General features: G+C 58.7%; 1 protein-coding gene across 2 annotated transcripts; it reads left to right on the top strand.

The window, feature by feature from the left end:
• The first annotated feature begins 3,452 nt into the window (after positions 1–3,452).
• On the top strand, positions 3,453–13,581 carry CLCF1 (cardiotrophin like cytokine factor 1). 2 transcript variants are annotated; one of them, XM_026004303.2, is made up of 3 exons: positions 3,453–4,054; positions 10,123–10,289; positions 12,133–13,581. In XM_026004303.2, exons 1-3 carry the CDS (start codon positions 3,874–3,876, stop codon positions 12,625–12,627), a joined length of 843 nt encoding a protein of 280 aa, XP_025860088.2. In that variant the 5' UTR covers positions 3,453–3,873; the 3' UTR covers positions 12,628–13,581. The 2 variants fall into 2 exon arrangements, with proteins under 2 accessions (XP_025860088.2, XP_072614600.1); XM_072758499.1 differs by lacking the exon at positions 3,453–4,054 and adding an exon at positions 4,621–4,723.
• The last annotated feature ends 7,042 nt before the right edge of the window (positions 13,582–20,623 follow it).

Below are 20,623 nucleotides of genomic sequence, written 5' to 3'. Positions count from 1 at the left end.
AAGTGCCCTTACTTACCTCTGTGGGCTTCTTCAACAACATACTCTTGCTTACCCATCAGGAGGGGACTGGACCAGAAGTCTCCCTAGTCAGAAATCATGACATCCTCAGGGCTAGGATCCCCTCAGTGCCAATTCTGCAGCTGTGTGGGTCATGGTGTTTTGGGGGTGTCTGGAGTGCCTTTCCTGGGGATACCAGTTTTCGGTGTAGCAAGGGAAGGGAGAGGGAAAGGAGGGGGTCTAGCCTGTCCCTGAGCCAACACTGACTCACCCCCACTCCTGTGGAGGACAACTCAGGCATCACCCAGTGCCAGCCCTGACCCCCTCCCAGCCACACTCCTTGGGGCCTGGTCTGCCACTCCCTGTGGATGATAAGGCCTGGAGTCTGGAAGGCAGAGTGAGCACCAAAGCAGTGTCCTCCTCGTGAGCTCTCCAATCACCCGCCATCCTGAGGGGGAAGAGGGCCTAGGTGGTCATAACCCATTCCATGAAGGGGTGATGGCTTATCCCAAGGCCACACTGGCCAACCGGAAGGAAGCCCCTCACCCTGACTCCCAGCCTGGCGACCTGCAGAGATGCAGGGAACTGGGTAGGCCAGGCCAGGGACTACCTCCATGCCTCTTCCTGTGCTTGCCACTGCCCCTCCGGCCATACAGCTGTATTTCCACCCTGAAGCTCCACCTCCTCCTAGAGCTCTCCTGCCCTCTCCGTCCTCTGATCTCAGTTTAATGAGTGCCTCTTCTCACAAGACCATGAAATTCTTCAAGGCAGGGGTGGGTTTTCCTTGTCCCCTCTGTCCTCTGCAGTGCCTAGCACCCAGCAGGGGTTCAGGAAATGCCTGTACCTCCTACCAAGACAGATGGCTCTGGGGCTAAGGGGGCTGGAGTCTGCTGTAACCTCTGCCCTGCCCTCAGCAGCAATGCCAGAACAAGAATCCCTGGGGGGAGGGGGGGCAAGGCACGGGGTGGGGGGGGGAGAGGGGCGGGGGGGGGGGGCAGGAACCTGCGTGAGGATCCTAGCTGGAAATCAGAGGGCAGCCACCTGTGTCCCCATCCCCACAGAAACGCTGGAGGGGCTATTCCTGCTCTGCTTCTCCTTTCTTCCTTCTATCCCACTCCCCCGAGTTCCAACAGCCCACTCTATTTGGGATTTGGCAGCAGAAAGGCTCGGTCTTTATTCCAGCCCCCACCCCAACCCAACTGGCAGCTCCTAGCCTGCTGCCTTTGCCCAGGCATGGCAGAGGGGCACTGGCAGCTTGGAGATGGAGCTGATTTTCCCTTTGGCAGTGGGAAAGATGGGGGGGGGGAGGGCTTGGCCACCCCTGGGTGAAGGGAGAGGGCTGGCATGCAAGTCTAGACAAGAGGGAGAGGGAGAAGGGGACTTCCCCAGTGTGTGGGGTCAGTGTATCAAGCTGGGAGCTGGGGGTCAGTGTGTAAAGCTCATTGTCCCTGCACCTACTTGGCCTGGGTCCCCATTTTGGAGCCATGGCCCTCCATTCCTGCAGACCAAGTTTCTGGACTCCTGAGGTGAACATTTGCTGTGCAGGGTGAGGGGGTGTGCAGCATGGTGAGCTTCTCTCCCCTTCCACCACACACTCTGTTCCTCTTCCTCCTTGGGCTCCTGCCTCCTCCCCTCCTTCCCACTCCCACCCATTTATTTGCCTCCTTGCCTCTCCTCTTTCCTGCCCTTTCCTTCTCCTTTTCCCTCCTCTGCTCTCAGCCCCCACCCTCCTCCTTTGGCTCCCCTTTCGCTCTTTCCCCTTGCCCCCCTCCTCCTCTCCCGTGTGGGGGCTGCTTTCTCCCTGACTCAGCAAGGTGCTTTATAAGGTGCTGAGGGGGGCTCAGCCAAATCCAAACCACATTGTCTGTGCAGACACTCTCCACAAGGAGCAGGCTGCAAACCAGGGAGAAGGACGGATAGTACCCCCCCTTCCCTTTATGGCTCCCTCCCTCTGAAAGGGAGGCGCTGGAGGACCTCATGGCTGGCCTCAGTGCCAGTCACTCACTGGGCATCTGCCTTCTTGACCTTGGCATGGGCATCAAAAGACCGTGGGGCTCACCCGCAAAGAATGTCATTGAAACTCCAGAGTACTGGCTGGGGTGGAGGGGTGAGGGGGAAGAGGCCCCCCCAGCATTTTTCAGCAGGACACCCCCCCACCCCACCCCACCCGCAGGTTTCATCAGAGCTGCTACTGATGCCCTGGAAAGCCCCCTGCCCCCAACCACGGATCAGCTCCCCTTTCCCAGCTCTTTTTCTCCTTGTTTAGAAAGAAAAATGAGAAAGAAAGAAAGAAAGAAAGAAAGAAAGAAAGAAAGAAAGAAAGAAGAAAGAAAGAAAGAACACCAACAACAAAGTCTGTCCCACTCCAGTGAGGTAATTGAAAACAAACTTCTTCCCCACCCCCCCCCCACCCCCCCACCTCAGTCTGCACAGTGCAGAAAAGGGAAGAGCTGCCCTGGGAACCCGGCCCTGGTCCTGACCAATCCGCCGGCTCTGACCTGCAGGCTGGAAGGGCTGTGGCAGGGCTGGCAGGGTGCCTGCCTTCCTTTCTCTGGGGGCACTGGGGCAGGAGTGTGGAGTGAAGAATCTGATGCTATTCCAGAGAGAGCAATCACTTTCCAGGGCTGGCCCACCACCACTGCCTCTCCCACTTTGAAAAAACAAATAAACAACAGAAGCAACTTATTACCAAATGATTTAATTGGTGGTCTGGATCTAGAGCACTCAAGCCTTGGAGACCAAAGGATTGTCCCCCAAGAAGTAACCAAGAGGAGACTGTCTGCAAGCCCCAGATGGGAGAGAGCCATTTCCTCTGCACTCACTCTCCCTGGCAGCTCTCTGTAGGGGGGGAAAGGGGGTGGGAAGGAGACCCTCTAGGGAGGGTCTTATGGGTCTCCCAGGTATCCCCCCTGCAAGTCCTAACCCAGGCCAGATGGAAGGAAGGAGGGAGAGCACTCTGCAACCAAACCACCCCTACCCCACCACTGGAAACACCAGCGACCCCAAACCCCAAAGGCGAGAGAAAACCAAAAGTCTTTTGGGGGAAGAATTTCACAAACGGGGACTCTTGGTCTGTCCATTGCCTTGAATGGGAGTATTCCCGCTGAGTCACCCCTGCAGCCTCTGGTGTTGAAACTGGTCCGGTGCCTCGTGCTGATTAATGAACTACAATTCCCCCACCCATGTGCACTCTCCCGGCCACTGGGAAGGATGAAGGACCTTGTGAACCTGAGGCAAAAACCCTCCGCCAAGTGCCCTCGACTCTCCATCGAGCTGGCCGGTGGGACTGCGGTGCCCTCTGCCGCCCCCACCCTAGGGGCCATAGCGAGCCGGTTAGTCACCTGCCCCAGCCCCAGCGCCTCCCTCAGCCCCAGCTTTTGGAAATGGGACAGGCGGCGGGACAATAGGCAAGGGGGGCGGCCAGCCCAGACAAAGGGCAGCAGGAAAAACACCATCACTTGCTACGGAGCCAGCTCGCTGGCATTTGGGAGAATGTGTCATTGCATTTACTCAGGGGCGGGGAGGGAGGGAAGGTTAGAGATGAGGAGGCAGAGGTAGGGTGAGCGCCGGGACCCCACACCCCGGGTCGACGCCGTCCGAGGAGTAAAGAGCCGGGCGGCTCACTCCCCGGGCTCCAGGACTCTGCCGACGGACCGATGCCCTCCCCGCCCCCTCCCCCAGGAGGCCCAGGGTGGTACCGCCGCAGCCTCGCCTCACCTCACCCCCCCTCGGTGCTGTGGGAGGGAGAGGAGCCCCAGAAGCCCTCCCTTCCCTCCTCCCCCCTCCTCCCCCCACCCCGGGGAGGGCCGCTACAATTTGTGGTTACAGCTTTACACGTCAGAAAAAAAAAAAAAAAAAAAAAAAAAAGTTTGCAGAATGTCCCACACCGAAAAAAAAAAAAAAATCCGAAACCGAGCGAAAAAAACCTGCGAGTGGGCCTGGCGGATGGGATTATTAAAGCTTCGCCGGAGCCGCGCTCGCCCTCCCACTCCGCCAGCCTCCGGGAGAGCAGCCGCGCCCGGCCGGCCCGGCCCCGGCCCCATGGACCTCCGAGCAGGTAGGAGCCCGGCGTCCGAGGCCCCGGCCCCCGCCTCCGCCCGGGAGCCGCGAGATCCGGTCCCCGCGCTCCCCCCAGCCCGGAGCCCCGGGCCGGGGCCGGGCGGGGAGCCGGCAGCTGCCCGCCAGCGGGGCTCGGGCCGGGAGGCAGGCGGGCGCCCTCGAGAGGGGCCGGGCGGGGACGCGGCGTTCCTCAAGTGGGCGCGGGGGCCGGGGCCGGGGCCGGGGCCGGGGCCGGGGCCGGGGCCGGGGCCGGGGCGCGACCCGCTGACCCGCGGAGCCGGCGACCTGGAGCCCCCGCCAGGCGGGTCCCGGGGATCCCGGCGGAAGCAGCCCCGCGCGAAAGTTGGGAAGAGCGAGTCCGCGGCGGGGCGCGGGCGCGGGCGCGGGCGCGGGGCGCGGGCGCGGGCGCGGGGGGGACGGCAGGAGGCGGGGGCCGAGGCCGCGCCGGCGGCAGGCGCGGGGAGGCCGACACCTCGGGCCGCCGCGCTCCCTCCGCGGCCGGCGGGGAGGGGCGGGCGGGAAGGAGGGCGGGCGCGGGCGCGGGCGCGGGCGCGGGCGCGGGCGCGGGCGCGAGGAGAGGAGGGCGGAGGGCAGAGCCGGGCCGGGCCGGGCTGCGGGACTCGCGGCTTCCTCGCTATGCTGCCCGCGGCCGGCGAGCTGGCGGCAGGTAGGGGCCGGGCGGCGCGGGCGGCGGCGGCGAGCCCGGGTCCGGCCCACCGTGGCCTGGGAGTGATTAGTGCGGGGGACGGGCGCAGCCCGGCCGGACCCGGCGGGAGAACGCCCGTCGCCGGCCCGGGAGCGGCGGCAGCGGCCGCTCGGCCCCCGCGGCCCGCGGGAGGGCGGGAGGGAATCGACGCGCGGGAAAGGGCAGCGGCCGGGCCGAGCCCGGAGCCCGGAGCCCGGAGCCCCGCGCCCCGGACCCCGCCCCCGCCCCCGCCGCCGGGAAGGGAGCGACCGGGCGGGAGCGGGCCGGGGGCGGGGCCGGGGGCGCCGAGGCCACACAGGGGGAAGGCGCCGCCGCCGCGGGGAGGGGGCCGGGGAGCGCGAGGTCACCGCCGTGGGGGCGGCCAGCGAGCGGCGGCCGCCGGGGGCTTCCCGAGCCGAGCCCTCGAGGGAAACCCCCGGCGCCCCGGGCCTCGCCGGAGCCCCCTTGTCTCTGCCCTCCCCACCCTCCTCCCAGCGACTCCACACTGCGCCCCAGGAGTCCTCACCCGCACAGACCCCCGTCCCGAGGACCCCGTCCCAGTTTCCTCCAGCGCCCGGCCCGGCCCTCCGGGCAGGGGCAGGAGGGGAGGGGCGCCGGGGGTCCCCGGCCTTGGAGAGAGGCTGTGGGTGAGGGTACCGGACACACATCTGTGTCAGGCACTCCCCGACCCCGACCCTGACCCTGACCCAGAGGGGCTGACACCTCCCGCTTTCACAACCCCCACAGACCCCGCTTCCGGCTCTGAGCACACACTGCCCCTCCCTCGGGACCCAGGGACACATTCCTCTGACAGACCAGACCCTGCCCCCACCCTTTCGCAGTTTGGCTCTGCCACCCTCACTGCCCCGGAGACACCCACTCAACCAGGGGAGAAAACAGGCACCAGGCAGATGGCAACAAGTGTCACCTAGCAGCCCTCCCTTCCCCAGTCTCTCTTGCAGACTGGTGTAATGGCTCCCTCTGCCCTCCACAGAGCCCTGCACTCCTGCCCTGTTCACACTTGTGCACACCACCCGGCCACACCAGCTACTCTATTACTGACACTTCACATTCCTCCCCACAATCCAATCCCACCTGCCTATTCACACCCTGGCTCCTGCGGGCTCCCTCCCAGCCCCTCCCACACCTCTGAATACCAACACCCTTTCAAACTCACCCACACACTTGCCCAGACTATTTCCTTTTCTTGGAAGGAAGGTCCCCTTGTCTGGCTCTCAGCTGGCTGCCCAGCACCCCCCACCCCCCATCCTGCACCCCTTGGGAACACCCAGGGTTCCTCTTGCAGCACAATCCGGAACCCTCTCACCCTGACAGCTCAACTATATCCATATAGACTCCACAAGGCAGGGCAGCCTGCCCACCTGTCTGCTTCCTTCCCTGGGCCTCAGTTTCTCCTATCATTTAGGCTGGAAGAGAAAGAGAGGGAGGGAGCTGTTGCCGATGACAGCAGAGATGTGGCCCCACACGGTTCTGCTTTCACTTCACGGGTGCTGCTTTCACGGGTGCGCAGTGCAGTCCTCACACAAGCCCAGTCACCTGATGGGTTGGTGGCCAAGCTCAGGCTCCTGACTTCTGGGCCGCTGTGTACTCACTCACTAAGCACTTCTAGGAGACCTGGGGCATAGGAAACCCAGGAGAGGATGGAACGGGGATGGGAGAGGAGACGAGGGGAGGGCAGCCAGCCCAGTCTGGGACAAGGAAACATGGGCTGTTTCTGTGGGCTTTTCCCTGAGGAGGCAGGTCAGGAGGACCCCCCAAGGGCCACTTCCTATAGTCTCAGTGCCTGGATCTCACGATACAGTGGACACACAGCCCCGGAATCCACTTCCATACCCCAGTTCCCCTCAGTAGACCCCTCCAAGGTCACCGGGATGCTGGTTGGTCCGTAAGCTGGTCGTGGGCAGGCTCCCACATTTTTCAGCACCTCTGGAGCTTTGTGATGCCTCCTTGGCTTCTATGTTTTTTGACTGATGGCTCCTATGCACCAATCCCAGGTGCAGTCTCCTGGCTGATTTGTCCTACCCATCCTGACTGCTCTGGCACAGCTGCCCCACTGAGCCCCCCACCCTCACTGAATGAGGTCAGCCTGGGCAGACCAGGGATCAAGGGCCAGCAGGCTGAAGACATGCAGATGAGGGTCTGCCCGCCTGTGCAGCCTGTGCAGTCGTGTCAGGGTGGCCATGCACTTGCATGGGCTGAGTGTGTGTGTGTGTGTGTGTGTGTGTGTGTGTGTTCATGAGGGAAGCCTAGATTCCCAGGGCCCAGGGATCTGGATGGAATTAGGGGCCGCCCGGGTGGGGGCCAGGATGGGGGGTGGGGGGCTCCAGCAGGAAACGTGAGCTGTGCTCATTAGCTCCTCACGTGCTCAGCCGGATTTATAAACACAAGGGAAGACGGGATGTAAACAATCAGTGGGCAGCAGCCAGAGGCAGAACTGGGGTGGGGGCTGGGCTAGGGGCCAGGACTGGGGGGAGGGGGCCCAGGACGCAGCCCCCAGGGGCCAGGTCCACCTGCACACACACAAGGATGGAAGAGGGCTCCAGGATGCCCACCCAATCCTCCCTCCTAGTGATGCAGGGAAGCTACAGGCAGCTCAGAGTTGCACTACTTACAAGTAAGCCACAGGTGTTCTTTGCCCCAGATGGCTATCAGTTTGCTGTCTGAGATATGGGGACATCTTGCCCAGAGTGGAAGCTGTTGTAGTAGAGAGCAGAGCCCAGTCCCCTTTCTCCTGTTCTAGCCTCTTCTCCCTCTAGACACCTGAGACTCCTTCCTCTTTCCATGGGAGGGTCAGTCGGATCCTTCTGCTCCTTCCCCTGCCCCCACCCCACCCCCTGCCTGCAGTGACACAGTTACTTCAGAACTGAAATATTCCTGGAAACACCGGCCTCGTCTGGTCTGGTTAATTTCATGAGCCGTTTTTCTGCCCAGATGACTTAGCTCTTGTTTATCCAAAGGCTTCTCCCCCTGTTGTCCCTGCGTAGGGAGCCAGTTCCCCCCAGGGATGTCCCACAGACCCAGAAGGGGAGACAAAACAAGACCAGAGTTGGGTTCCTGACCCTGTGCTCCCCCTCTCCCATGGTGAGGGCAAAACCCAGTCTCAGGAGTCTGGCCAATAGGGCTGCCCAAAGCAGGGTGGGGGAAAGAGGTGAGCCCAGCTCCCAATCTGAGTTTCAGCTGGGACCCTCAGCACTGCTGCTAACTCAAGGCTGGAAGGGCCACTGCCCACCTCGGCAGGTCCCCAACCTCCAAAACCAACCCCATGTTGTACCCTTAGGATCTTGGGAGTGACTCTACCAGATACGCAGACTGAGGGCAGCCCAAGGCTTGGTGTAGAGGAGCAAGGCCTGGAATCCTCTTGGGATGTGAGGAACAGTGGATGGAAGGGAAAGCAGTCAGCAGAAGCTAGGTGTGGAGAGGCAGAGTGAGGAAAGGGGTGAAGCCCCGGGCTGCAGATGGGGATGAGGACAAGAGGGTCAGTCATGTGCCTGATCCTGATTTCTGACTTAACACGCAGCCACCTATGGTCTCAAACCAAGAGCCCCTCACCCTCAGGGGCAGGGTCTCTGAGCCTGGTGCACTCCCCCACCCTGCCCGTGCCCAGACACCATCAATAATGTTGTAGCCAAGCCTCTGAAAGGGTCAAGACTGATGGATTGGGCCACTGCAGAAGTCCCCACCTGACTCCTCTGCCCTGTAATAGACATTCTATACAGTTTGAGTCTTCAACCCTCTCTAAAACCCTGACCCAGCATTACGACTAGCTCCAATCTTCCCCTCACTCTAAGTGCAGTCAATTTGTCAAACCCCGTGTCCAAGTCATTTCTAACTATCACGGCAACAAATGTCATTATAAAACTTTGAAAGTAGAAAATAGAAAGCAGAAGAAACTACTCGTGATCTCACACCTACTGGAGCTTAAAACCCAAACGAGCCCTACTCTTAGTGACGTACTGTGTGTTACCCCATCTGACATCTAAATCAACACATTCACAAACCTTGGCCCCAGCGAACCCTGTGCCTGTCCAAACCTAACCACATCCCCCAGCTGGACTCAAACCTCAACCACACTCAATCAGCCAAATCCCAATAAACTAACCTGAAACTTTAAAAGTAACCCAGTCCTTAAACCTAACCTAACCCAATGCCCATTATAGCCTCACCCCAACCTAACCCTAATTGCCTTTACCCAGCCCCGGTGCCCACTGAATCCTAGCCTTGTTCTCTTCACCTTGGACCTCACCTAAAAGCTGGGAAAATCATGTTTCCCAACAACCTATGTCTGTCGTCACGGCACTGACCCCTGGGCTCTGGTATCCCAAGATGTCCAAACTCTCCAGCACCGTTGGCTGACAAGCCAAACCCATCCAATACATCATATTCCCTCCCCTCTCTCACTTACCCCATCTCCACCCTCTGTCTCCACTGCAAGCTGATCAAAGGACCTCATTCAGGGAGTGTTTGGGTGGCTCAGCTGGTTTCTCATTCGACTCTTGATTTCGGCTCAGGTCATGATCTCAGGGTCCCCCTCATGGTCCCCCAGTCGGGCTCCATGCTCAGCAGGTAGTCTGTTTCTGCCCCCCCTCGCCCCTCCCCCACTCATGCAACCTCTCTCTCTCTCTCTCTCTCTCTCTCTCTGAAATAAATAAATAAATTTTTCAAAAAACCAAACCAACCAACCGAACAACACTCATTCAGGTCACTTTCCCCCATCCAACCTCCTAGATAAGAATGGAGCAAATCTCCACCCTACCAGTCCATGCCCAGGAATCCTATGCTAGAATGTACCCACCACTGACTATGGGAGCCAGCCCTGTGTCCTTCAGCCGGACCCTGGGGATCTAACCCTAGCCCTTGCCTCCCGTGGCTCGGCTTGGACTTGTCTTGGGGCAGCCTCTCCCGTGCCCTTCCCAGGGCTGCCTGCTCTCAGCTGGCAGCGGGGACATGTGCTGTTTCCCACCCCTTGGCTCCAGTGGGACTGGGAGGCTGGGAGAGGAGGCTGATCCTGGGAATACTGATTCACAGACCCTAGGCCTGGCCCCATCCCTCCACGTACGCACACATACATGTTGGCATACATATGGTGACTCTTTATTAGCTGACACATTAATATACTCTCCAATATATACTGGTAGATGCACACACAGAGGCCAAGTCCTCATCCACACATACATGCCTCTATACTCACACACCCAGGCCAGACACGCTCCCCTCCTCCATCCCCCCTGCCTCCCATCTGGCGGCCCCCCACCCCCCTACCCGGCCCAAGGTGGGGACAGACACCCAAGGGGCAGCCAGCTGCATTGTTGTCCACTGGGCCTGGGCCTGCTCTCATGGCTTCTTGCCCGTCCTGTCCATAGGGGACTCGTGGGGGATGCTAGCTTGCCTGTGTGCTGTGCTTTGGCACCTCCCTGCAGTGCCAGCCCTCAATCGCACTGGGGACCCAGGGCCTGGCCCCTCCATCCAGAAAACCTACGACCTCACCCGCTACCTGGAGCACCAACTCCGCAGTTTGGCTGGGACCTACGTGAGTACCCGGGGCAGCGGCAAGGTCTGGGAGCTGGGCAAGGGAGAGAAGAAGTTGGTGGGAGAGAGACAGGATGGTGGAGGGGTCCCGGTGGGCAACAGTGACCAGGGGGGCCCTTTGGTTCCAAACGGTCCCCATGTCTGGCCTATTGCCTGCCCTTCCCTCTTAGGTGCCCCCCTCCTCCCCATCCCTGGCCCCAGGACTAGGCATGTGGGCAGGCCTCGCACCCGCCTTGGCCCATTGCCCCACTGGCTGCCGGCCCAGCCGCCCGCCTCCCCCTGGGGGCTGGGGAAGTCTCTTCTGTTTACACCGTGTTGTGGTGTCTCTTGCACGGGCGGGGCTGGGTGGGGATGGAGGGGCCCCACCTCCCATGCCTGTGTTCCAGCTCGCCTCTGCCCCAGACCTGGGGCCCTGCTGCTCTGGACCCATGGGCCTCCCTTCTGTCTGCCTCTCCCATCCTAGCTGGGCCTCCTAGGGGGGACTTGGGGGGAAGGGGGCTGCAGGAAAGCCAGGCCAGCAGTGGCAGGAGGTTCAGGGTATGGATGGAAGTTGTGCCATAAGGATCTGGGGTCAATCCAGAGGTGTTCAGAGAGCCCAGGAGAGAAGAAAAGGGGGTCAGAGTTGCCGAGGACCATGGGGAACTGGCCCCCTCTTCCCGTGTTCCTCTTCCACATCCCAGACCCTACTCTGGAGCCAGGGAAAGAAAGGGGAGGAGGGTGGCGGGGGAGCTGGCTCCAGCCCCAGGATACACCGAGGAAATTAGTTTGTCTCTGTGCTTGTCAGCGTGTGAACCTCCCCCTGGGCCCTTGCCTATCCCAGGCCTCGCCCCATACTGCTCCCTTTCTCTCCAGCTGAAACGTCCCCCTCAGCCCTCTCCCTGGGCCCCAGGCCTCTCCCTTGAGGGTTGGCAAATCTCTGTCCACTTCCCCAGACTGCCTCCTATACCCTTCTTCCAGCCCAGTGCTAGAGACTGCCTCAGTTTCTTCCTTCTGCAGCCCCTGCTCCCATGAGCCCTGACTTGGGGTCTTAGTGTTTAGTGAGTACCGTCTATTCCCTGCCCTTCTGCGGGTGGGACCAGGCATGTCAGGAGGCCAATGGAGCTCTGATTCCCACGGGCCCCTCTGCCTTCCGACTCGCTTTTCCCTTCCCTGGCCAAAAACCTTTGCTTGACTCTGCTACCCCCTCTAGCTCCCGACCCTTTCTCCCTCCTGGCTTTCCCTGCCAAATTTCTCGAAGGAGTGGTCTACACCCTCTGCCTCCGCTTCCTCTCCACCCACTCACTCCTTAACCCCCTGCAATCTGGCCTCTAGGCCACTGAAACAGCTCTTTCCAAGGTTGTCAGGCACCTCCTCCCTGCCAAACCCAACAGAATTTTCTAAAGCTCATTCTCCTTGATCTCTGTTTTGCAGCCATACTGCTGAGCACTGCTGCCTTCTGAACTCCTCTTCTTGGCTCTGCACTCTTCTGGCCCACCTTCCACCTCTGCAGCCTGGCCTCCTGGGTCCTCCTGGCTCCTCTTCTTCTCTGCCCTGCCCCACAGTGGGCACATCTCTCGGCGGCACGTCCCTCGGCTTACACACACAGCCAATCAGCACGTCCTCCCTGAGCATCTCCTGTGTGTTTTTCTCTTTCCACACCTCTCCATAGGAGAGTTCATCACCCCCACTGCCCCTGCTGTCACCTCCATACAAATGACATCCCTGGAGAAACTTAGGGGAGACCCTGGAACAGAGAGGGGCCCAGTGTCAGGGGACAGGGGACATAGAAGCTCTGGGGGCAGGTATCTCCTGGTGGTCCCTGGCTCTCGCCCTCCCCCTTCCCCATCGCCCTCTCCTTTTCACAGCTGAACTACCTGGGCCCCCCTTTCAACGAGCCTGACTTCAACCCACCTCGGCTGGGGGCAGAGACTCTGCCCAGGGCCACGGTCAACTTGGATGTGTGGCGAAGCCTCAACGACAAACTGCGGCTGACCCAGAACTATGAGGCCTACAGCCACCTGCTGTGCTACTTGCGTGGCCTCAACCGCCAGGCCGCCACGGCTGAGCTGCGCCGCAGCCTGGCCCACTTCTGCACCAGCCTCCAGGGCCTGCTGGGCAGCATCGCGGGCGTCATGGCGGCTCTGGGCTACCCGCTGCCCCAGCCCCTGCCAGGAACTGAGCCCACCTGGGCCCCCGGCCCTGCCCACAGTGACTTCCTCCAGAAGATGGATGACTTCTGGCTGCTGAAGGAGCTGCAGACCTGGCTGTGGCGCTCAGCCAAGGACTTCAACCGGCTCAAGAAGAAGATGCAGCCCCCTGCGGCTGCAGTGACCCTGCATCTGGAGGCCCACGGCTTCTGATCTCTGACCTTTACCACCTCCACCCTCCCTTCCTCCTTCAAACCCTGCTCCCACTCTGGTGGGGGGGAGGGTGGGGAGAAAGCTGTGTGCCAACACCTGTTGAGCCAGGAGACAGAAGCCATGAGCCTCTGGCTCTCTCTAGTCTTGGAAGAGGGTGTGATGCAATAAGGCCTGTCCCTTCCCTGCTTCCCAGAGTCCTGCAGGTCTGGGGAAGAGGTGCAATAGGCCTGGTCCCATTTCCACAGGAAGGAGTGCTTCAGGGAGCTCTAAGTGGTTCAGGTTGGTGCAAAGACTCTCTTGGCTTCCTGCTTCCTGCCCAGCACTTGCCAGTGCCACACAGCCCCTCCTGTAGCACTTCCAGGAAGCATGCTTGTGGGGCAGGGAGGGGGGCCACTAAAGCACATGCCTTTCTGGGGTGAAACCCTTTGGCTGCCCCACTCTTCCTAGATGGGGGTTGCTCCCCTACCCCCCAAATAACTCAGTACACCCAATTCAGGAAACAGACACAATGGCAAGTCCAAACAGGAAGAGATGGGCTTTGAAAGTAGAAGAGGTAGGGTCTGCATTGTAGGTCATACCAAAAACATAGGGGCAGGGACAGACGGGACCCAGGGCAGTCGGTGGCACAGGATGACAGCCAAAAGGACCTTGCCTTGCATCTTGTCATTGGCATCACGGTGCCTCCTCCCCATCCCCTTTCCAGGCTGTCTGAGGGTTGCCCAGGCTGGGGAGGGCAACCAGAGCCACAGCCACAGGGTTCCCTGAAAGTTTACATTGCAGTAGCATTGCGGGGTGCGGGGGGCAGCTCCCCCAGGCCCTGCCCCCCAGCCTCACCCACTCATGACTCTAAGTTTGTTGTATTAATATTTATTTATTTGGAGATGTTATTTATTAGATTATATTTATTGCAGAATTTCTATTCTTGTATTAACAAATAAAATGCTTGCCCCAGGACTCCACTGTGGCCTTGCCCCTCCTCCTGGCCCTTCCCCTCCTGGGCTCCTGCGCGCCCAACTGGCTTGGAACCTGACAGTCCGGGGGATAGCTCAAGAGGCAAAGAGCTAGGGGAAGAGGCTCTGCTCTGTCCACAGGGAGGGTGTGCACAGCACACTCTGCTCCTCCACCCACGGCCTGTTCTTTTAGTCCTTCCAACATCTTGTCTTCCCCCTCGCAGCCTTTGCTCAGTGCGCCTCACCTCTCAAGATTACTTTAAGGGTCTCGTAGGTCTGTCCCCCTGCAGAGCTGTGCACCTACCCTTTGGGTGGGCCATGCGCATGTCAGCCCTCAGCTTTACCAGGACCCCCACCTGTGGCCGCCCACTGGGGCCCCCAGCAGTGACCCTCACCTCAATCCCCTTGGTCTGCTGGGGAACATGATGACGGCGGCCAAGTCACAAGTCTCAGCCGTGACTGCTTCCTTTCCTGTGTAAGACAGCAGGTTAGGAGGCAAGAGAAAACCTCAGATTGGTCTGCAAGCCAGTGGGGTACATGCTATTCAAAGGATGACCTTAGCTCCAGGCCCAGCCTTGTAGCCTCCTGGAGTGACTTTGGAAAAATTACTTAAAGCTCTCTATTCTCCAGCTTCCTCATCTATAAAATGGGCATAATTAGATAGACTTCTAAGACTTTTTGAAGGATGAGAGAAACGATAAAGGTGAGGTGCCTGGCCGCAGCAGCAGTGATTGGTAATCATAGGTTACTTGGGACAGATCAGCCTGCCATGACCCTCTAGAGAAGAGCCACTGGGTTAGTTAAGGGGCTGACTGCTCCCAGGTAACAGAGGTATTTTCCCAGGGCCTCCAGGAGATGTGCCCTAAGCAAAGCAAGTAACAAATGAAGCAAGTAACAAATGATGCCAAGCAATTGATAAATACTTTAAAGACCTGCCCACCATTATGCTAATGAGTAGGAAATCCAGGAGAAGTCTGAGACCTAACTTAGCTTCTGCCCTTGCGGAGCCTGCAATCCATCTGGGGAGAGAAGACCTGCTCACCTGAAATCACCGATGAGTGCATGAGTGCAGGTGCAGGAACTACTGGACTTGCTTGTGGGCGAGCTGGGTTCTGCTGGATGTCCCAGAGTGGGAGGGAATATGCCCGGTAGAGGGGTGCAGGCTATTCCAGCAGGGATATCTGCCCAGGCTCTGTCTAGATATCCTGCCGGCCTGCTTCCTGCCTAACGAGATAGGAAGGAGGGGGCATCTGGGCTGTCTCCACGCTGGGGCAAAATGAGTAGCAGCCTGCAATGTGTAAGGCACCAAGCAAGCTATACAGAGTACAGGGAGGAGGAAGGCATATCCTGCGCTCCTGTACTACAAGCTTCTTGCAGGGCAGACTCTGAGTTTTCCACATCTCTCCATCCCAGTTTAGGCGCAAGCTTAAAGAAGGTGTTGAATTAGTTTATTGAACAAAACAGCCTAGAAAAGGGATCCCTTGTTCTAAATGCTAAAATCTAAGGCAGGATTTGATTAACTACAGAAAGACCCAGGCGAAAGCCCTGGGAGTCAGGGAAGGGGTGATGGTGTCCCTCTGGGGAGGGTGCTGGTCTGTAAGCCCTCTAGGGGAGGCAGTGGTGTCTTCGGTCACCAGTGCCCTTCCAGCGCCTAACATGGTCAGTCAGTCAGTGCTTCTGCATGGCCTCTCCAGGTAGGATTTGGACAAGGGCAGGACAAGGGTCAGTTCAGTATGTCTGTCTCCCTTTTAAGCTGACAGTGTCTCCAGGGCGGGTTCCACGATTTACTCATTTTAGTGTCCCTATGGCATTTTAGCACAATGCCTGCACCCCACTAAAATATTTGATCATTTAATGTAAGCTGATTTAGAGAGTGTCAAGACAATGGTGTATGAGAAGTTAAGAGAAGAGAGGTGCCTCAGAAGCGCTGAGGGAAGAACTCTGGGGAAACCCACTGGGAGATCAGGAAGTCACAGGTGACCTTTGCAAGAGCAGTTGGGTGGCAGACACCAAATTCTGAGCTTAAACGAGGTGGTAAGAAAGAGGAAGAGGGTTTGGTGGCAAAGGGAATACTGAGGCAGGTAGCAGGGTCAGGGAAGGTTTGTTGTTTTTGCTGTTGTTGTTGTTTTTAAATTTTATTTATTCATGAGAGAGAGAGAGAGAGGCAGAGACACAGGCAGAGGGAGAAGCAGGCTCCATGCAGGGAGCCTGACTTGGGACTCGATCCCGGGTCTCCAGGATCACACCCTGGGCTGAAAGCGACGCTAAACCGCTGAGCCACCCAGGCTGCCCTGGGGAAGATTTTTTGTGTGTGGTTGGCTGGCTTGCTGTTGTTTTTAAACAGGAGATCTAAACATCAAATTGCTACAGGAGCTCTGGCAGCTGGAGAAGCATGTAGAGCCTTAGAGAATGGAAGCAGGGATGAGCAGAGAAGGGGAATCAAAAGCATTGCTGGGCTGCCATGTGGAGCCAGGTGACATCAGCACACACACCTCTGTCATGGACTGTGACATTCCCTAGCAAGCCAGAGATGACCAGAGGCAAGGACAGAGAGAAGACAGGGTGCTTTCCAAGGCTGAGGACTGACAAAACAGGAATGGCAGAGAATTGAGGTTCGAGACTCCAGAGGGCTGGAAATGGTGCTTTTGAGTGTCTGAGAGTCACAGGGCATGCAGGACTGGCAGCAGAGGGAAACAAGGGAGGAGAGTGGCCGGAAAGGATGGGCCAGCACTCAAACTCAGTCCTGAGGAAGATGCAAAGGAGGTGTCCTAGGCAGCAAGCTGGGGGAGGTGGACATGGGAGGGCCAAGTCAGAAACCGAAGCATTACAGAGCTTGAGTTCATGAACTCTCCCCCAAATAGCTCCCTACTGATGGTGGTGTGGGGGTGTGAGTCACTCCTTTGGGTTTTGGAGCCGCGGACTATGAGGCAGGTAGCTCTTGGTCAACGACAAGCCAGGTGCCACGTTTTACATACAGCCTTAGAGTCAGGGGCCCACCCATGCAGAGGTCAGCCTAAGAACCTGGAATGCCTGGGGCCCTGCAGTGCCACGGGGAGGAGGACACCTCTAGAAGTCCTTCAGCTCCAAGAAAGCTGGGAAGGGTGTGAGAGAGCGAGGGAGGGAGGGAAGCCTCTCTTCCCCATCACCTCCATCCAGATAGCACAGAGTGGATTAGAAATCCCAGCATCACCTTGGGTATCTGGAAACTGGGTATGACAAGATGTGCAGAAGATAGAGAACTGTCACTTGGGAAAGCAACTTTGGAGGCAGGGGTAGGAATGGGTATAGAGAGGTGGAGGGTGGCAAAAGGGTAGTTAATGCCTTGCCAGCTTCTTGCTTTTGCAAAGACTGGCCCAACACCCAAGGACTTAGGGCCCTCTTAGGACATGAACAGACTCATTCAAGCACTCAACTTATGGACCCTGTGCATGCATTCACCCGCTGGCCACAGCCAACCCCAGATGGGGAAGGGCCAAGGGAAGCCCTTGTTCCCCTTAACCTATGGGGTAAGGGCCAGTGATCCAGGCCCCTGGCCGAGTGCTCTGATGGATGGCTGCCTCTCAGCTCCCCCTTATTCTCTGGAGCCACAACTGTCCCTGCCTTTGTCCCTTCAATTCTTGAGCTCCCTGACTCAGCCTGGTTCCCCAATTCCCAGCAGTGGACAAAGCCCTTGTCAGTGAGGTGGGGGTGGGGACAATGAGGGAGTAGCTTAGAACTGTAGGACCAGACTTCCAGCCCTTTCTTTCCCTCAACCTTCAAGGTCTTTCAGCCTCCTGAGTTCAGAGATCTCCTCTAGGCCCCTTCCCAGCTTGCCCAATCTCTAGGGCCCGGTGGATAGGGTGGAAACTAACTATATCTCCCACCCAGCTAGGCAAAGTCTGACACCTGGTGGCCAAGGTGAGAAATGGCCAGAAGGATCACTGCAAATCTCCCCAGTTTCTAAGGAGCCAGGCTGGCCAAGGTGAAAGGGGAGGTAAGGGGAGCTTTGGAGGGGTGGTTAGCTGAAAAGACAGGCAGTGGCAGAAAACCCCAGGTGCACAGGAACCTGTGTCTTCTACCGGGTTCCTGCCCCTTAAGCCCACTAGGCTAGAGATCCTGGAACAGGGAGAGGTGAGGTGTCTGGGAGGGTCAGGATGGACTAGGAGGAGCTGCCTGGAGGAATTTTGGCCCACAGGGTGGGGAATGGGGTCCAGGGAGTGTGAATATGTGGGGGCTGGGGATATGAGTCTGGCTGCCCAGAATCTCCAGCTCAGGGTGGGTGGCAGGGCCTGAAGGCCTGAGGAAAGGGGAGTGCTGGGAAGAAGGAGGACAGCAGGCTACGCCCCATAGCCTGTTGGGCCCCAGGCAGCTGCTTCCTTCCCTCTACCTGCCCCCACCTTCCTAGCTGGAGCTGGCTCTCTCCACAAGCCCTATTGTGAGCAGGGGGAGGGGGAAGGGGCTCCCAGGGCGCCTGCGCAATGCTGAGGCCCCCCCCCCACCCTGCCACATTGAGCTAAGCCAGGCCTAATCCCCCTTCCCCTTGGAGCAGTAGGCAGTGGGCCTCAGCCTTCAAGAAGGTGCTGGGCTCCTGTTCCAATTCTTTGCTCTGTTTTTCTCTTGGGTTCTCCGGAGATGTTGGCAGGCAAGCCCCTTGAGTGTTCCCAGGCCCAGGTGCAAAGGTCACTCCTGCCAGTCCCATCACCAGCCTCTGGGGGTCAGAGCTGATACAGAAACAGGCTCCTGGGTCTCGGGAAACGCCCTGACCCAGGGAGAAGGTGGCTCTCAACTCAGACCTCTGGCCTGGCCCTCCAGCCTGAAGCCTGACTTGTGATAGTCCCCATGTGACAGCAGTTTTGGGGACAGGCCAGGAGGCTGCCTGAGTAGGGAAAGGGGTTCCAGGAAGAAAGGTGAGAGGAGGCAGACGGGGTTGGACGAGTGGAGAAGGAAAAGACCTGAGGATGGGCAGGCCCAGGTTCTAGTGGCCGGCACACCCCAGGGATCAACTTGGTGAGATACTGAGTTGGGGAAGGATGTCTGTTTGACAGGGGTGGCTCCAAAGCTCCCAGGGGGCACTCAGTCTCACTATTGTCTGACTAGGACAGGAGGGCAATGCTGCCTGTGGAGAGTTCTCTGGACTCCAGGGGAGAAACCCAGCCTTCGGGTGCCTGCACTTGAGTGGACAACCCTGATTCTTCGCCGGGATCAGGGGGACATCTTCCAGGCCAGGTGGGAGAGGCTAGCCTGGCCCGGGCCAGGCAGAGCTGGGGGCAGCTGGCAGGATGCCCAGGCAGTGCCCACAGAGCAGGTCAGGGTGCCAGAGGAGAGAGGGAATGAGTTCGGGCGGCAGTAGGAGCCACTGTGGCCGCCCAGCGGCACACCCCATTTCACGCTCCCTGGGCGGTGGCAGGGCCCCACGGCTATCAGCTTTCAGGGGTGGGAAGGATCAGGAATGAGGAGGGGTCTGCCCCACCCATGGCTTCCTACTCCCCCAGGGCTCTGTGGACTCGGGAGTGAGGTGCCACACACCTCTGGGAACACCCTCTGGGGAGAGGAGCCTGGGCACCGTCCCTCTGTAGAGTGTTCAGTGCCTGACTAGACACTGCACCTCAGCCCTTCCTGGGCCTGGTAGAGAGGGCCTCCTGTGTTCCTCCCCAGTGCACCAGGCCCCTGTCTCCCTCCATATGGGCCCCACTTAGTCCATGAGGCAGATGGGGGATTAGGCCAGGCCCAGCCCAGAAAATAAAGCAGGGAAGGGCCCTCCAGCTCTGTGCAGTACATTCATGAGCTCTGACTCCCACTCAGCCCTCCTCAAGGAAGTGGATAGGGAGAGCCAGGCAGGAGGAGGCCGTTGAAGACATGGCTGCTCTTGCTCCTTCCCTTTGGTGGTCTCCTCTCCAGAGCTTTTCCTCTCTTATGCCCACCTTACTTGTATCTTAGAGCACCCAGAGCCCAGAGCAGTTGGACGAGGGTGTAGACAGAAACTTCTGAGTGGACCCTTGTACTCCTGGAAGAACCAGATAGGATCTCTAAAGGGCAGTTAGAGCTGGGCTGGTCCCTGTGCTGATTCCCAGACTCCCACTGACCAGCACTTTTGCCTGCTGCCAGGAAGTTGGTGAGGGGGAGGCGGGTGTAGGGGTGACTCAGCGATGACAGGAGCCCAAGGGACAAAGGTCATGGGTGGAGAATTGAGAGACACTGTTTACAGCAGCCCGCCTCCTCCAGGAGGTCTTCCAGTGTTAAGCTAATGCTGTGGTCCAATTCCTCTCTGACCCACCCTTCTCCCCTTTCCTGTTTCTTAGTAATTTTGTCCTTGCATTGACAACTTGTGTGTCCCATCTGCCTACCCTGTTAGCCTCTGAGCTCCTCTGTGGAGAGGGCACAGAGGGCCTGTGACTTAACTGGGGCCCCACAATGCCTGTGACGATCAGCACTTCCTACTTTCAAAAACCATTTTATGGGGCGCCTGGCTGTGGAGCACCCAACTCTTGATCTCGGGTCATGAGCTCAAGCCCCATGTTGAGGGGTAAAGATTACTTTAAAAAAAAAAAAAGAACTTTTTTTTTTAAAGGAACCATTCATTTTACATCTATTTTAGTTGAGTATGTGGGAAAGTGCTGAGAACAGTACTTGGCACACCGTAAGTGCCATGTAAGTGTTTAGTTTATGGTTGGTATTTTCTGCTCTTACTGTCACATTGGTGAGACAGGGCAGATTTTACTGATAAAAAAAAAGTGGGGACACAAACACGCTGGCCTCCTGCTCAGTGTGGAATCTTCCTGACTAGTAGGGTGGGCATGGGCGCGCTACGTGACCCCAGGAGAGTCGACGAGGCCAACGCTTGCCTGGACTGAGAGTGGGCAGGGTCTTTGGGCACAGACTGTGAGAAAGGAGCTTTGGAACCCATGGGCTTCTCCAGCCAGGTCTCCTGGGGCCGGTGGGGGTGGGGTGGGAGCTGGGAAGGAAGGGGCTGGGTTAGCCCATCGCTCCTCGGACCTCCAGACCTGCCCCCACAAGGCTCTGCGGGACAGGGGGTGGGCGTGGAGGCTCCAGCTGGACTCTAGGGAGTT

This window comes from Vulpes vulpes, chromosome 5 (genome assembly GCF_048418805.1).
Source record: "Vulpes vulpes isolate BD-2025 chromosome 5, VulVul3, whole genome shotgun sequence".
NCBI classification, from domain to species: Eukaryota; Metazoa; Chordata; class Mammalia; order Carnivora; family Canidae; genus Vulpes; species Vulpes vulpes.
This window is presented reverse-complemented; position numbering and strand designations above follow the sequence as displayed.